Source organism: Streptopelia decaocto, assembly GCF_964273445.1.
Source record: "Streptopelia decaocto genome assembly, chromosome: 3".
Lineage (NCBI taxonomy): Eukaryota > Metazoa > Chordata > Aves > Columbiformes > Columbidae > Streptopelia > Streptopelia decaocto.
This window is the reverse complement of record NC_138656.1, coordinates 61,039,597-61,056,849: the sequence shown is the minus strand read 5'-3', so window position 1 is coordinate 61,056,849 and position 17,253 is coordinate 61,039,597. Positions and strand designations below refer to the sequence as shown.

The 17,253-nt window shown below is 41.0% G+C and overlaps 1 protein-coding gene across 2 annotated transcripts in view; it reads left to right on the top strand.

Annotated features, from left to right (window-relative positions):
- PDE7B (phosphodiesterase 7B) overlaps positions 1 to 16,746 on the top strand; it is a 183,163-nt gene extending 166,417 nt beyond the window's left edge. For both annotated transcript variants that reach the window (XM_082048520.1, XM_082048519.1), the window contains 5 exons: positions 3,803 to 3,894; positions 4,917 to 5,061; positions 7,046 to 7,142; positions 11,187 to 11,267; positions 11,829 to 16,746. In XM_082048520.1, coding sequence (XP_081904646.1) covers positions 3,803 to 3,894; positions 4,917 to 5,061; positions 7,046 to 7,142; positions 11,187 to 11,267; positions 11,829 to 12,046 — 633 coding nt within the window. In that variant the 3' untranslated portion in view covers positions 12,047 to 16,746. The remainder of the gene's footprint in view (positions 1 to 3,802; positions 3,895 to 4,916; positions 5,062 to 7,045; positions 7,143 to 11,186; positions 11,268 to 11,828) is intronic.
- Positions 16,747 to 17,253: the final 507 nt, after the last annotated feature.

Genomic DNA, 17,253 nt, shown 5'->3' with positions numbered 1-17,253 from the left:
CTCATTCCAGTCTCTGGTGTTACAAGGACAAGGTGACAGTAGGGACTTGACGGTCGCTTAGTCTCCTGTGAGGAGGAGCACAACAGCATTCCTTGTGGGGTGATGCAGACTTCGCTTCTAACTTCCATGGCCAGTAAAACTAAAAACAAAAGTTTCATTCTTGCTAGATAATCATTAGGCCTCTGTAGTCTTAAAAGTCACAATTAACTCAAATTCTGGTTGACACATTTGACTTACCCAAGTTTATTACTGCTTCTTTTGACTGAAAGCACTGTACGTTTCAAGGTTGCTCAGCTTGGTACAATCTTAACTTGTAGTTATCCAAAAGACCACATCAAAACACCATAAAAAGTCATAATGCCTTTTTTTAAAAAAAAAAGAAACTGGATTTTACTGAGAATGAATTATGAATTTCCTAAGAAAACAAATAGCGTTGATATAAATAAAATGTTATTTTATAACTTCAGTAATAGAGACTTGAGATCTATCTTTGTCTGGCTCTTAAATGAAGGGTAACAGTTTAGAAGTCTGGAATGATCACATATAACATCTATAGCGCAAGTTTCAAAAACCTATGAAAGAACACTTTACAACTTTAATATAGATGTATATAAAGTAGAATTAGAAAAATATGTTTTGGGCAGCTCTACTGTGCACTCTTTCTTAGAAGTACCATTTCTAATTCAAGTATTATTTTCAGGTATTTAATATTGTGTAGTTAAACCAACTGCTCGATGACTAAAAGTAGATGACCAGGTTGAAAGAAATTTAGATCACCTTCTATACTGAATTAAAATTGAAGTTTTCTCTGCACCTAGTCAATAGCAAGTTCTTCCTCCCTTCAAGTTATTGTTTTTGTCCAAATGCATTTGTCAAGTGGCTCAGGGGAAGTCCCAGATTGGAGATTTTCTGATAGTCTAAGCAAAAAAATACTTTTATTTCCTCACAGAGCTGGAGTCTGTGTCAGAGCAATCCGCTAATTTTAGGCAGTAGATTTGACGGAGGCCTCCTAGAATGCAGCCTTTAAAACAAACCTGTGCTACGCAGGTTTAAAAAATAAAATCAAAAGTTATAGGAAGCAGGCTCTCTGGAGATCAGAGCTGAGAACCCCAGCCTGCAAGCCAGCACATGGACTCTCCCCCACCAGTCCAGGCAATCAGATAGCTCGTGGCAATTAGTCTTAATAAGGGAGTAGAGTGTTCCGAAGTGGAATAGCTGACTCTACTAATTGTTGGCAGCAGCTTCAGGGGTTCTGGCTGCTTGAATTTAACAGGCAAGTCATATGACTTCATGCTCAGTTTTCGCTTGTTAACCTGACCTTTTCCCTCCTCCGTGTACTCTGAGTGTGGGAAACCAGACCGTGCAGCGGCTTTGGTTTAAGTTCTCCTTATAGCAGCAGGCAAAGAGCAGAAACTTACAGAAGTGGAATTACTCTAGGATGGATACCTGAGTTTGCTTTTTCCTTCGAGTAACTATTATTTGGATGCAAGAAAGTTCGTGGATACCTACATGCTCAGCCCTGTTCTGGCTGTTCTTCAGTGTGGGCAAAGAGCAACTGCATCCATGGAGTGTAATTCCCCGGTTGAGGAAGCTGCTGCTGAAGCAGCTCATCCCAACAAGTAACGCTGCCATGCCAGAAGGGATGTGGGGGCACGGGGTGCTCTGGGGAGGATCTCCTCAGTCAGGATGTTTCAAGAGTGCAGTCATAGAATCATTTTGTTTGGAAAAGACCTTTAAGATCAAGTCCAACCATTAACCTAGCACTTCCAAGTCCACCTCTAAACTATGTCCCTAAGAACAGAGCGGGGCTGCAGCAACTGTGCACACAGGCACCGTCTTAAATGAGTGTGAGCGTTGCCAAAAGCCAAAGGTGACAGTCAGGCAGGATTTGTGTAATTTACCTTAGGATAGGAAGATGGTAGCCTGTGGACTTGGGGTGGCTATTGGGACCAGGATTCAGCTCTGAGATGAGGGAGGTGAAAAAAGGAAAAAAAAATAATGTCCTATTACATTCCCTTATTTTTCTTGGTCAGAATGCAGAGCTGCAAAAGTCCATCCTGAGGTATTTAGGCAAAAGGAGAAGGGGGGTATTTAAGTTGGCTCATGAAGAGAATTGCTGTCTCAAGTACTTTTGAGATTGCATAGCTGATCCTGAGTTCTAAGTCTGTCAACTCTTCCAAGAAAAAGGACTTAGTCTTTGCATGGTTGGAAAGTTTTGAGGTTGGGTTTGGTTTGGTTTGGTTTGTTTTCTCCAAGTCTCAGTGATTTCTATTAGAGGGAAGGGAAAAGGGAGAGAAAAAAAAACCCACAACAAAAAACAACAACAACAATTCACACAATTACCAGCAATTGTGTGAATTCAAAAGCAACAGAACATATTGCAGAAGATACTGTAATGGGAAATAAATCAAATTTGCACTCTCACCTTTGCACTTACTTTGAGCACAAAATTTCAAGAAAAATACTGACAAGATGATCAAAATGCAAATTGGATTTTGGTTACTGGCAATGTTTAGTGTTTCAGGTCATTAGATATGACGGGATTACAAAGGAGGATAAGGAAGCCTTAAGGAGAAAATACTGTTCAGCCGCTTTTGGAGAAGTATGCCTGACGTCCAGCAGGAAAGGCAGCACTGATGCAGCTGCACCTTGAGCTGTGGGGCTGTGCAGAGGGAGCCAAAGGTCAACAGTGGCCGGGGAGAGGGACCCTGACTCTAGTTTCCCAGTTGGCAGCGATGGGGTAGAGTCCTTGCTCTGCTCTGCCGCCTAGTTGTGTTTGGGGCTTTTTTTATTCCGGTGGTCATTTATGGCAAAAGCTATAAACTGCCCAAAACAGGGGTCAAATGCCAGAACTCCTCGGAGTGTCCCTATGGCTATGTGACAGTTGTCTCATTCAGATTGTGCATGTTGTTGTGGATAACTGAGGACTGTGCCGTTCTCTGGAGGGCTGCTCTGCTGGGCTGCTTCTCTGCAGCAAGCAGAGGTTTTTGTGAACTACAAGAACTGTGTTGGAGGTTTCCGAATAAGTGAGATTTCTGAGTTGTTCAGTGGTAGAAGGTAGTTTGTGAACTAAAAGAGTGATGATGGGCAAATGCATTGTGTGTTAGGATAGTAATATGAAGTCACTGGACACGAGATACGCAATTTGTTGTAGTTCACAGACAACCGATAAAGCTGGATTTCTGTTCCCCAGGAATTTTTTCTGACCTAACTTTGGTTCTGCTTAGTTGAAAGCAAACAAACCAAAAGGACTCAAAATTTTTTGCAGACTAAGTTGCTGAAGCCTGCAGATGCTCCTTGACACTGATACTCCTTCGCTTTCACCGAGCAGCTGCAGGCAGCTTCCAGCTCCCCAACTCCAATGGAAATTTGGCAGTTTAGTTTTCTTTTTCTTGTCAGCTCTGCATTTAAACTGTAGAAGCTGAGAAGTCAACCTGAGATCAGTAGGAGGTAAAAATATGATTTTGCACTCATGCTTTAATTTATTTGTTAATAAATCTGTTAGAATGCAAGCTACCTCCCACTCAGATGAGATTAGCTCCTCTGTTCACAGCAGGACTCAAACTGTAGAACAACAGGACTCTAGGGCTGACCTTAGCTGGGAAGCTTAGAAGCACACAGTCGTTAACTCTAGAAATCCAGACCAATTCCTCAGATCCAAAAGGTGGCTAGAAAGCACACATTTCAGGCTCATTTTGCAGCACTTCCAACCAGCTCAAAGCATCATTTAATACTGCAAATGTGTATCTGTACAGTGGATGCCTGCTTAATCCTTGAATTTATTCCTTTTATTTCTCCCTAGAATGTTTCAGTGCTAGAAAATCATCACTGGCGATCTACGATAGGCATGCTTCGAGAGTCACGGCTCCTCGCCCATCTGCCCAAGGAGGTGACGTAAGTATCTGCTGGAGGAAATGCATCCCTCAAACTAGGCCATGGGTTCCTTCACTCCTCATAAAATGATGCTGAGAAAGAGGCCCAGGCTTCAGAGTAGGCGGACCTTCCTGCCCTCTCTTGGTGCCTGTATGAAATGACCAGACAAAGTTATACAGCAGAAGTATTTTCTAAGACTTTGCTACTTCTGCAGCACAGGAATGGCCACTGCCAGCACCAGGATCATTGGGAGTCCCAGCAGGAATGGACCTTTTCAGATCCATTGCTGGCATTTTTCATTTTACATAGCACCAACCAAATATGGAAAGATTTAGTGATTAAAAAGCATGAAACAGAAAAATGAAGGAGTTGGTGGAGTAGCATTGAGAGTGCTTGGGTCTTCCACACCTGCCTGAGAAGGTGTGGTTTAGTCTTCACTGTCTTTTTGGGTAAAGAAAAGAAAAAACAACAAACAGCAACAGGAGCACCTTGGCAAAGTTGATGCTGCCTTTTTACCTGATGGTTTTGTGCAGTGTTACTTCCATCAAGGAGTGGAGGTTGAGCAAATGAACAGTCTGTAATACTAAGTTTTAGTTAGAGGTGACCTTATAAAGAATATAAACAAATTACCTGGAAGTACTAAACTTCGAATGACTTCAGTCCTTTACAGCTTCAAATGCAACTTTAAAGTTGTTCCATTGAGCACCCAGCTCTGAGCAGCTGAAGTAAGATGTGAGCATTTCTCTAGATGCATCAGTGCTGTTGTTTTGGGAGTTTTTTACCTTTCTAGCACTTTTCAGAAGTTTTCAGAGCATCAATGCCAACAAGCATTTTTCTTCTACATTTTCTATTCCTCCTGAACCCATTTAGGCAGGTAGAACAGTTGTACCTTGCAAACCCCAGCACAGACTGACCAAACAGACCGGACTGGATCCATAAAGCCAGAGGAAGCTTTGTGCTAGCTATGATCCATAGCAGGTTGTTTTGAGCTATTAATGTTCAACAGTTCCATGATTGAAGGGGTTTATTTTCCTTAATTGCAGACAAGACATTGAGCAGCAGTTGGGCTCCCTGATCTTGGCAACAGACATCAACAGACAGAATGAGTTTCTGATCCGTCTGAAATCTCACCTTGACAATCAGGATTTGAGGCTGGAAGATGCACAAGACAGACATTTTATGCTTCAGGTAACTCGAAAAAATATTTTTCCATGTCTGGTTTTTATTAGTTTTTCAAAAAGTCACAGTATTTCCTAGTATATGTTAGAATAGCATATGATAGCATGTCTGGACATCAGCGCCTCCTTACCTACCACCATAAACACTTTCCTTCAGCTGCCTGGCATGTCAGGCAAGCATAAGGTGCCTCCAGTATTTCCTTATGTAATTTCCTTGAGTTAAAAAGCTGTGAATGCAACAGATACAGGCAAGTCTCAAATGCTGAGAAATGAAGATAAGCTATTAATTATTTTATTTCCAGACCCCTGCTTGTCTTGCCAGGTGATGCTTCAATTATATTTTCTCTTCTGGCAAATGTCACTTCACCCATGTTATTTTCCCCACCGTGCGGGATAGTGCCCTTGTCAGTGTTCTTTCCAAGACAGCCTGACATTGGGTGCCCGAGTCCTGTTCCTGTGATGGATGTTCAGAAACTGCCTCTGCGGAGACAGCTGTTGCCATGGCAGCAGGTGCTTCTTTGTTGGATCTGCCCAGCTGAGGAAGAAACCGTGCTTTATTTTAAAACCAAATAGACTCAAACTGGTTCTTCCACCTAAGCTGCAGTTGTTAACAGGCTCTTCAGAATAAACCTCTACCTATTAAAGCTTTATTGTGATTAAAGTAGCTCAATATATACATGCTTCTCTGGAGAAATGACATCTATTTTGCTCTTAAATACATAATGGAGTTTAAGTAATTGTCATCATTAATAAAACAAACATCTTCATGTTATCACTTTGTCGAGGTTATGGGAAAGGTGGAAGTTGCAAGGAAAGAAGTGCTGTTCTGTTAATTCTTCCCCCTCCAATAGTGTGGGAAATGTAGTAACCTGTGCGTCTGCCCTCCATCAAACACAGTCTTCTGTCAGATTCCTGCATGGACCATGCAGGGCAGGGTAATGGGTTTATCATATTTCTGGACAGATCAGGCAAGAAGGTTGTACAAATGCCAAAAGCACAGGAATTACAGATTTCAACTATGGCAAAAAGTGGTTTCTTAAAGATAGGAGCTAGGGCACAGACATGGTGAGATTTACTTATCTGGTGGATTAGCTGTGGAAGAAGAAAAAAAAAATCAAGAAATCGTGATTGATCAGGATAAGTTAAAGAATGTTTGAAAAGTCCTTGTAATAGACAGTAACATTAAGACTAATCAATTTAATCCAGAGAGAAAAGTGACTTGCAGCCTTCCCTCCTCCAGTTCATCAGTCTGACTTTATACAGGAAATATTTCTGTTTTCCTCACGGGTGCCAGAATGATTTCTGACCCGTGTCAGGCTAACTGACTCTGTTCAGTCTGTGAAGAAACAAGGCACGTGACATCTTGTTCCAAGGCAGTAAGGCAGATAGGCCACTACATCATTTACTTTTCTGATGCAGTTACTTGGTTTTAAAAACCTCTTGCCCTCCTGTACTCATTCCCCTGCAAAACACTTAAAAATACTAGTTAACTAAGTGAAACCAAGCCGGGGCAACGTGGAGAGCCCTGTGCTTAGCTTTGTAAACAGAAATCTGCAGACATTAAGATGAAGTGTAGCTGAAGTGAGATGCGAGGTCACTCACTGAGACCACAGAGAAATGATGCCCAAATAGTCCTACACCAGTTTGGCTCTTCCTTGTCATCAGCCATGGATGCTGAGCCAGGCAGTCAGCAGGAGCCAGCCTGAGGCTTTTGTTGGCTTATTGCTTGCAAGGAGTATCCAAAAAGACTTTGCAGCCTTGGAATTTGGCCCTTTTCTTGTTCTCACTACGGTAACGGGGAGGGCTGAATGAAAGTTTTGTTTGCAGCTTAAATGAATGTTCTTTCCTCAAAAGGCATATTTGGGTGAGGCTGGCTCTCTAAAACGTGATCTTAACCCATCCCAACGTTGCTGGTGAGGCCTGCGGATTTGTTGCTGAAGCACTGCTAGACAGTAATTTCTTTTCTCACTGCTACTTTTCTTCTTCCCTTTCAGATTGCGCTCAAGTGTGCTGACATTTGCAACCCTTGCCGGCTCTGGGACCTGAGCAAACAGTGGAGTGAGCGGGTCTGCGAGGAGTTTTACCGACAAGGTCAGCCCCGTCATGTGCAGCCGGTCCCCTTTCACCTTGGCTTTCCAGGCTTTTTGTGTAGTGAGACAGAGGTAGTGTTCAGCCTGCGCGCTTTGCCTTGAAATGTCCCTCAAAAACAAGCTGTTGAAGAGATGCTCTGCCTCATTTGAAAAGGAAGGGCTAGAAGAGCTGCAAGTGGGTTTTTTTTGCCCTCGCTGCTCCTGTAGCAGCGTCAGGCAGGAGGGAGGGTTCTGCTGTGCCTCAGCGCTTGAATTCAGCTGGAGAGCCCATGGCTGGATTCTTCTATGAGAACCCTCCAGTCACCATTAGCTCTTCTGAGCTGGAACAGTGCCAGCTCTACACTGCACCAAAATCCTACCGCCATCCACTGTGTTTTATCTCACTTTTCACACTCCCACAACAACTCTGATGGGAGCCTTACCCTCGCTGTTTCCCAAATATGACACATTCTTCTGCCTACAAATGCAGAGAAAGGGTTCAAATGCAGTTCTCAGCACGCCAACTTCTTCTAATACTGTTGAAAGGGCCAAAGTAGGCAATCCAAAGCTCAGCTTAGGACCTATTGCAAATGTTTTCAAACCCCTGCAGAGAGTGCAGTCAGGCAGGGTTTTTTAAACACAGTAATTACACCATTTGGCTCTATCTGCATAGGCAAGGTCGTGCTGTGCTACAACACAGGGTGCAGCAGAGTTTAATCACTGCTACATTCTTTGTTCAGAGCATCCCAAGAGCTGAAGGCAAGTGGTATAAACACTGGAAGAGCACACAATGAAGCTCTCAATCCATTTAAAATTCTGCACTACAAAATTAAGCCACATTCAAGCTGGTACCTAGTACAGTTAGTCCATAGCATTAACAAATGAGGACAAATAGGTCAGCAGGTTAATTCCCACCCACTGTCAGCTTAAGCTGGTGAAATGTTTTTGATGGTTTTGAAGCAACATAACCAACTTGCCAGATGCAGGTTTAGGTTAGATGTATAGTCGAGGCAGAATCAGTATTCAACACATGAGGACGGGGCCCTAGTTGAGTGATACCTCACCTTTAGTGTATTGAGGGACTATGCTGAGAAAGACAGTGCTCTCAGCTCTTATAAACGTAAGGTTTTTCCCCAAGACTCAAAAATTATTAATATAACATCTAAAATATACTTCTGAAAGGGAACACTGGAGCATACGAGACCAGTTAGAAGCGTAACAGGGAGGAAAAGAGCATTTCATGTGGGAGAATGTACAGACACTGGTCTGACTGTCACTGATGGCTGTATAGTCCTGGTAAGTGATAGAAAAAGATTATATTAACTGCCATGTATTTAGATACCATTATCACTTAAGAATGTTATTACAGACCTTTCTACTTTCTTACATATGGTTCTGAGGCTTGAACATATTTTTTGTCACTAAGGTTAGCATTTGAAAACCATAGCTTTTATGCTTTAATTTTTTACTATACGTGAGGCCGATAAATAATATCAGAATTCGTGCCGTGTTTAATATTCCTCCTGTAATGCATACAAAGTTTAAGAATGTTTGTACCAAGTGTTTCTAATGCCATTTTAATAAACTCAGATCTTCCAGTCATCTGGTACAACTACACTACATCTATTAGCAAATAAAATATACAACTCAGGTACATTTCAGGGAGTACCTGCAGCTCCTAACATGAACCTTTCCTAGAAAAAACTTCAACTTGTTCTCAGATGAGCATTTTAAAAGTCAAATAGGAATACAGGGTAAATAATACAACTTGATTTGTTTACATGAAACTGGAACTGGCAAGAAATGAGTTTCAAGAAAATGGCTAATGTTTAAGCAACATTAATGATCAGTTTCTCTGGAGACATTTTAGAATTGCTTAGAAGGTTTTCCCCAGCATGTGGTTTCTCAGCAACTAATTCATGCAGTTACTTTTATAACAACTTGAAACATGAAAATTGACCATCATTTAAGTTCGTACTGTGCGAAGGAAAATCTTATTTTTGTGAATTAGATGACTTGTCAAAGATTAGGAACATGTTGATACATTTCAAGCCAGGAAGGTCAACCATTTTCCATCAGGGATACCTGTAGAGAGGACATCACTGGAGACAGACATTTGTTTTTTGATCAAAGATTTTTTGAGGGGATAGAGGGGAAGAAGATAATAGACAAATCACACATTTGAACACATAGTAAACTGTTATTTTGTCTCAGCTTTGCTGAATTGTTCCTTTTGGTTGTTTGTGAAGCTAAAAGTAATTCCCTGGTATTTTCTAATATCTAATTAAAACTGAAAATATTCCCCTCACTTGCATTTAAGAAGCAATTGCAAGCTGCAGATAGAAGAAAAGCAAAGCTTAAAAATGCACAGAGTATTTTATATGGGGCTACAGAGCCTGAGTGACACAATAGCATTTAAGTCAAAACTGTCTTATTAGTGGGGAAAAAAGCTTTTAAACAAAAGCAGTGGATTTAAAGCAAAATGTTTCTTTTTGGTTTGAAAACAACATTTTGTCTGATCTAGCAGGTCAGTCTCCCTTATGGGAATGTTTCTTCTAACCACCCCTCACTGCATCCTTATTAATTAGCAAATCAAATGTACGAAGTTTTATTGCCTGAGGGCAAGTGTGCAGCTTGGTGGGCACACAGCTTGTCTCCCTTCCCTCCAGTACTGTAGATGGGAAAGGGCCTGCACCTCATGCAGTGACCAAGACTGTACCCTGGCAGTGCCTTGGAGAAGGAGAACAATCACAAGGATGAATGCATTGCACTCACAGAGTGTTTGTTTAAAAAACAAAACAAAAAGAAAACCACCACCTTCACACTGATTGCACAGGGACATGCAACCTCTCCAGCAAGACAGGGCGCTGCTGTCTGGATGAGACTTCCTGACCTGGTTTTCTGCTGAATTCTTATATCCAGCTGGCCTGTGGCCCTCTGTGACCACTCCAGCATATGCATGATCATTGCTATTGATCTTCCTCAACTACATAAAACCATCTCCTAACTGTCTTACCTGTGTACAGAAGACTGTCTTGCATGACTATTTCTGCATCAGTTGTTTCCACTGACTGTTCCTAAGCATCATCTTGATGCCAAATTTAGCCAATTCTGCAGCAGGATCAGTCTGAGGTGGCATCTGGAGTGAGCAGATCCTCCACTCAGGCTGTTCTTCAACAATTTGGAACAGACCCCAGGGCCAGTCACAGCAGGAACTGCCTGTAGGAGCCTTCAGGGCCATCCCAGATTTGCACCTGCAGACCTTTTGTTCCACTTAGTGAAATACGGTGCTGCGAAGATGATCAGGAGTTTGGTCAATCTCTTTGTTTCAAGTCTGTCTGCTGCCTTGTCTTTCCTGTGCAGATGATTCTGGGGACTTCCCAGACCACCCAGGGAGTTAGTGATTTAACTTCGGCGCAGAAGCACAGGCATAGCCCTAATACCCAGCTACACTGCAATTAGAAGACAAACTTAATTTCTGCCTTTTTCCACATTTATAACCTGAACTCCATAGCTCTTGACACATGAACCTGTGCTGCCCAAGCCCATGCCCTGGCCTTTATTAGTTTTTTTAGTGCAGACACATCTGCCAACTTGCCAGGTTCCATCACACTGCCCTTTAACAGCAATTTCCACAAGCAGAGAGGAGCAACTCACACTACAGTGCTAATGGAGATGATACTTTTCTGCTAAAATGTATATTCTGCAGTTTTCCCGTGGAAAACATTTGAACAGTGAGTAGATGAACTAGAATGTCTTAAAAGTTTTCATGTGAGAGAAGCTATTTTAAAAATTAAGGTCCTCAGAACATGGCAGTGCTCAGATTTAATATACATTCCAAAGTCACCTTTCCTTAGATTTTCTTTTTATCAGTGTCCCTGATACCTAAAAGAAAGAGTTCAAAAAATGAAGGTATTTAGACATTTAACATGGTCGTTATTGGTGCAAGAGTTCAACTGCTCAGATCCACGCAGTTGCAGTGACTGTAAGGGTCTGGCGTAGGTATGGAGAGAAGAATTAAGTGGCAGCAAATTATTTTCTTTTCTTTTTTTTTTTTTTTTTCCAGGTGACCTGGAACAAAAATTTGAACTGGAAATAAGCCCCCTTTGTAATCAACAGAAGGATACAATACCAAGCATACAGATTGGTGAGTATGAGTTTCATTCTCTTCTCACCATGTTTATCTCAGTATGGCACAAAGAGAAACTTTTCTCTTCCCCCCCCCCCCGCCCCCAGCCCCCCCTTCTAGTTGTTTTAACAGTAAGAATGATAGGGGTCATAAGAGTCACCATTCACATTCTAAATTAAAATGTTCAAAAAGAAAACCATCCAAGCCCTACATTCAATAGAAAGACAGAGGAGTCATTGCATAGAGAAAAAAGGGGTCATTTTCATATCTATGGAGAAAAATTGCAGCCAACACGTATGATTACACACCAGTTACTTTCTAGTCTGAAATCGCATCAAAGAAGGATGCTGTCTCTTACAGGTTTTACTGTTAGGCATACAGACAGAGCCACATCTTGTCATGTACACTAGTGAAAAGCTGTGCATTTCAAAAGGAGTTGATGGCTGCTTGAGGCATTGCTGTTATTTCTCATCAGGGCTTTTGCCATTCAAATTGTTGCATTCTCTCAAGGCACGCTGGGGCAATGCACTCCTGGAATAAATTTGTTCCTCACCTGCTGTCCTTTGTGTGTTTCCGCAGGGTTCATGACGTACATCGTAGAGCCGCTCTTTGAGAGGTGGGCCCAGTTTACGGGCGATACTCCTCTATCTGAAAATATGCTAAACCATCTCAGGAGGAACAAGGCCAAGTGGAGGAGTTTGCTCCACAAGCAACACAGCAGTAGTAGGAGCAATGACCACTCAGGTCAAGTGACTGGCAGCCAAGAACAGACTTATAATGAAGAAGAGACTCCTTAGTGGCAGCTTTGCACTTTTCCTTATAGCACTGCTATCTCTGTCACGATCACAGCAGCAAACAAAATCCCAAGGAGCGAGGAGCCTGTTGTCAAGACTGTGAAAAGGGGGGAAATGGCAAAGCAGAAGCTGTAAGGATCCTCGCGAAGAAGCCCACGGGTCTGCTGGGTTCCTTTCCGGATCTGCTTCACGCTCCTCTCCCCTCTCTTTTTTCTGCACATGCCTGACGCCATTCGTCACTTCTGGTCATGAACTGCCTGGACGCAGAGTCCCAGCCAGCAGTACTGAAGCTGGGCTGGTTTTGGCTGCCAGGAAGCAGGGGAGATTCCTGAGAGAACAGGGGAGAGAGAGGCACTCTTGGTTATATATTCATTTACCACGAGTCATACTGTGACACACGCGTATCAGCCCAGAGCGCCATACGCTTTCCAGGTGGGCAGCTGGGCTACACATGAAACCACCAGCATCTTCAGCATCCAGAGGACAGTGGCTGAGTGAGACAGCGCTCACAGAGGGCAGAGAGAGTCTGGTTATTTTAGTAACTAAAACAAAAACCTTTTTAACTTTTGTATTCTGTGCACTAAACAACAGATCTATAAACCCTGGACTGAAGTTACTCTCCGTATACACAACTCCAGTGTAACAAGGCGCATTTTGGTAATCGTTTTTATGCCACTTTGGATAAAAGATGGGTATCTTCTCATTGCAAGGAACAGTATTCCCTCGCAAATGAAAGGGAAGGTGTTGTACAGTCTAAACCTTTGAAACACGAACAGATCTATCTTTTGAGTACTGTTTCAAGTAACATGTTTATATTCATTTGTGTACATTTTCTGTAAATACAAAGCGCTACTGATTCCCATGCCAAAATACTGGAGTACTGTGGGATTGCTACCTGTAAAAACATTGGCACTGTGAACAGAATACTGTTAGTTTTAATACAAGAGAAAGCATTTGTAAATATGGTATAGAGTTTATTAATATACACCATTGTTTGTGGATAAAAGCCTTAACTTCTAGCATCCTTCATCTTCTGATAGCTGCCAAAATCATACAGTCACAAAATATGATTCTGAACTGCCTTTCCACTATCCAAGGTGTTTCAAAGGTCATTAAGGAATTAAGTCTGACAGGATAACTTCTTGAAAACTTCAAGCACATTCCATGTGGGTCCGTGTTGTTAATCCATGGCACCTTGCGCATTCAGTCTAGGCAAATGCTTCACAGAACCTGAAGTTTTAAGTTCAAAACCAAACCAAACCCACAGCAACACCGCATAATTTGACAGTTCAACCTGATTACCATTTACTCAAGTGTGTGAATTTTTATTAAATAGCTTAGTGATCTACAAAGCTCGTCATTCTAATAGTTCTGGAGTCCAGTTGTTTTGTTGAGTGATGTTGCTGTGTAGCTGATTTTTTTTCCCCCACATTCCCTCCTTAGCCAGGATCAAAATACATTTGTATTTTTCTTTTCATTAGAAAAAAAATACTTCAATTGACTTTTAGATGTCTCACTCAATGAAGGAAAAAAAAAGTCTTGTAGTCAGGCTATTAAGAAAAATCCTCTTTTCATAGTAGCTGAGGAATTTTCTATGGTCTCATGTTTGTGAAAGATACCTGGCCTCGTCTATGCCATAAACAACCTCAGTTTGGATAGTCTTTATAAAACTTTACTTAAGTTCCCATCATTTCAATGAGATTGTATTCTCTGACACTACTCTATTGCACCAATGTGATTGTCCCCTTCTCCTCTGTCCCTAGAAAAATTAATTGCATTGAGGTAAAGTATAATGTTGTTGTAAACCCCCAGTACATTGAATCAGTATAGCTGTTTTCCAAAGGAACTAGCAGATACGGCCATATAATCTATGTTTGGATGTGAATACCTTGGAGAGACCAACAAAGAAAGAGCTGTTTAAGTTGGTGTTTGAGAAAGAGAATATTTACTCATAAAAGTGCAAGGGGAGATATAGAATTTTTCTCAGTTACAGGGAATATTGACTCGATTAGCTAAAGTGTTCATGTTCATATGGTGACTAATACGTTTAAAGGAAAATAAAAAGTGTAAGTTTTAGTAAAGGATGTGTTACTCTACTAATTCCTTGGACATGTATCTTCAGAGAAAAAGACTGAAACCCAGTGAAGTAGGAAGGTGGAAATCACTGTGAGAACATAAAGCATCCCGAGAATGGTGTTTTTCTTCTCTAGCATTTCATAAGCTATAAGCAGCAAAAAACATTCTTCTTCCTCTTCTAAATGAGACTCACATAGTAGCAGTACCATAACAAGCAAAGAGAGAGAGTTGTAGTAGAATAAAATTATTTCTAACTACAGGCTGTAAATCTCTCTTTAACCACCCAATGGTGGAGGTGGGAGTATCACCACTTAGCTGCTTTTTAGGTCTATCTTTCCTTCTGACAGATTTAGGACAATTATTAGGACATTAAACAAGCAGTGTAATGTGCTGCTTAGAATGACTTAAGTACATACAAAAGGATATAATTTCCCTTGTTTTGTTTTTGAACTAGGAAATGGAAGCCATTTTCCATCTAGTTCAAAGACCTTTTTTTAATGTTCCAAAGTTTAGATAAACTCTGTGTCCAGCAGCATAAAAGGCTCTTGACAGACACATTGTTGAGCTGTTTCTGAGAAGCTTCCAGAAAACAGGTCCAACAGGAGAGCTTAGGCACAAGTCAAGTTCTGTTACAGCTACAAGAGAACCAAGACCTGTTCTGTAACCAGAGCCTACAGAGTCCATTACAAGTTTGCTCTTACCAAGTTAGAACTTCCCAGCCGTGAAAAGCTGCTCTTAAAATGAACAGGTTGTGGGGTTTTTTGGTGCACTGAACATACCTGCTAGACTTCAATCACCTTGTTTAATGAAACAATGCTTGATATAGGCTCAGGGTGGCTCCACAAATGCTTCTGTACCCTTTACACAAGTTCAGGTCGGGGCTGGTTTGCCTCAGGTGCTCTAGGCAAACGTTGGGGTCTGTAATGTAAAATGCTACCCTTTAATTTCCCATAGAAGAAGCCAAACTGCACCCAATACAGCCAACCCAACAGCACCGCTGCTCAGTAAATGCAGTTGAGACACGTATTTAGTATTGTCTAGTTTGGAGAACATTTCTGCACTGGGGCTTCTCCTCAGGATGCCAACAGAATACTAGATGCACAGAAAAACATCTACGCAGATAATACAGATTTCTGCCATGTCAGACGTGTTAGCCACTTTACAGAAAGCCGTTGTAAATGATTTTTCTTTCTTATTATGCCAGTGCAGCTAAAACATTCTGAAGCTTTAAAATTGACGATTTTAATACAAGGAAAGAAGGAGAAAGCTGCTAAAAGCGGGAGTTTAAATGCTTTTATGCCCCACAAATACAGTTCATTTGACTAAAACCTAGTTTCTTTAAATGCAGATTTCATGCTATCAAAGAGGCAAGTTCTATGTAAATAATGACAATAACAATAATAATAAAAGAAAGTGGTGATAAGTGAAACTTTCGGGCTGGTTAAAATAATGCATACATATGCATTTTTCCTTAAGATTTTACTTACCTTTGGGTTTTTAAGGGTCAATGTTCCAGCCACCAGCTGAAATGGGGAAAAAGGGACTATTGAAAACGTGTACCTTTGAAAAACAGGAACAGAGAGGGGAGTAGCTGAAATTAAGTAGAGTCTATGGAGGAAAAGAAACCCCACATGATCAGCAGTTGTATCTAACCTAATCTACCACATGGGTCACTTATTTTTGTATAAACTATTGGTTTTCATTAAGAAAATCAGTGTCTCCTGAATGATCAGTAAGAAGGCTGCTACCACAGTAAATGAGATAATCCTGTTTTTCACGCTGCATAGCTATCTCACCAGCTTTTCCAATCTCTGGTTGAAATTTCTATTAAAAGTTTCCAAGAAAATAGAACACATACCAGCCCTTCCAAATGGACTCTCCTGGGAAAGGAGAAACACTCAAGTAGTTAAAATGTTATTTTCAGGTATCAGTCAGGGTACCAGCCATGATTCATAGCCTTCTATTTTAAGTCACTCAGCTGAGTTGTCTATAATGTACTCCCATTTGCCTCCTGATGCCACTGCCACCATCCCCTCTCATGGCCCACAACAAAAAAATCAATACTTAAATTTGAATTAAGATCCAAAAAAAGCCACCTGAAAACACAAACAAAAACCCAAGGCAAGCTCATGCCATGAATATGTATGCAAATTACTTTGATTGGTGCAAATTACTATTCTATTGTTTGTTTCTATAATCCATTCAATATTTTAGGTACATAAACTTTAAGTGCAGAGCATAAGTTTGACTTGGATGTAAAATATATTCTGCTTATCTTTGAATTCAAGATTGTATATGTCATGTTTATTGTAAAGCATTTTATATATACATATTCATATATCTTATACAACTCTATGGGCCAAACACTGGTCCCACCAACTTCACCGGGACCAAGAATCAGCCCCCATATGTGCGTATATATGCCATATGCATCATTCTGAAAGGAAGCACTAGGTTGTGTGAAATGCTGTGACTGCTATGCAGTAATGCCAAGAGACTTAACTGTATCTTTTTTTAACATACTGCTGTAAGTATTCATCATGTCAAAGAATGACAACTAATAAAAAAATAAAAAAATTAAAATGAAGTGTCCAAAGTTCTGTTGTAGAGCGAGTTCATGGAAAGCACATCCTTAGTTTGCAGAACACATTCTGCTTTGACAAGGCAGCAAAAGTCCTGCTGCATCCATCCTCCCACTGCCTCTCCTTCCAACCAACAACATACTCACTTTTCTAGGGGACTGCTTCCGAGAAGAACTTTTATCTAAATTTACCTTTAGCCTTGCTGCAGGAATTTAAATGGAGTTACCAGCAAGGAAAGTCTTTCCCTATATTTCTCCTAAGTATGTAGTAGACGGATTTTCATACCCCAGGGAAAACATTTCTCTGTGTAAGTATTTAAAGAAGACGGAGTTGTCCTTTACTATTGTTTGAGTTCCAGTAACTACTTCTCCTTAATATTATTGGTCAGTTCTAATCTCCATTTTCTCATTTCTCAGTTGCAGACCATGTTATGTTATGTGCAATATAACAAAGGTTTGTGACGTTTAATTGAAAATATGGGAAGTATTGACATTCTAGACTGATAAGTATTTCTAAGTGAGAAATAGTTGTCATCACTGATGGATGTTTGTC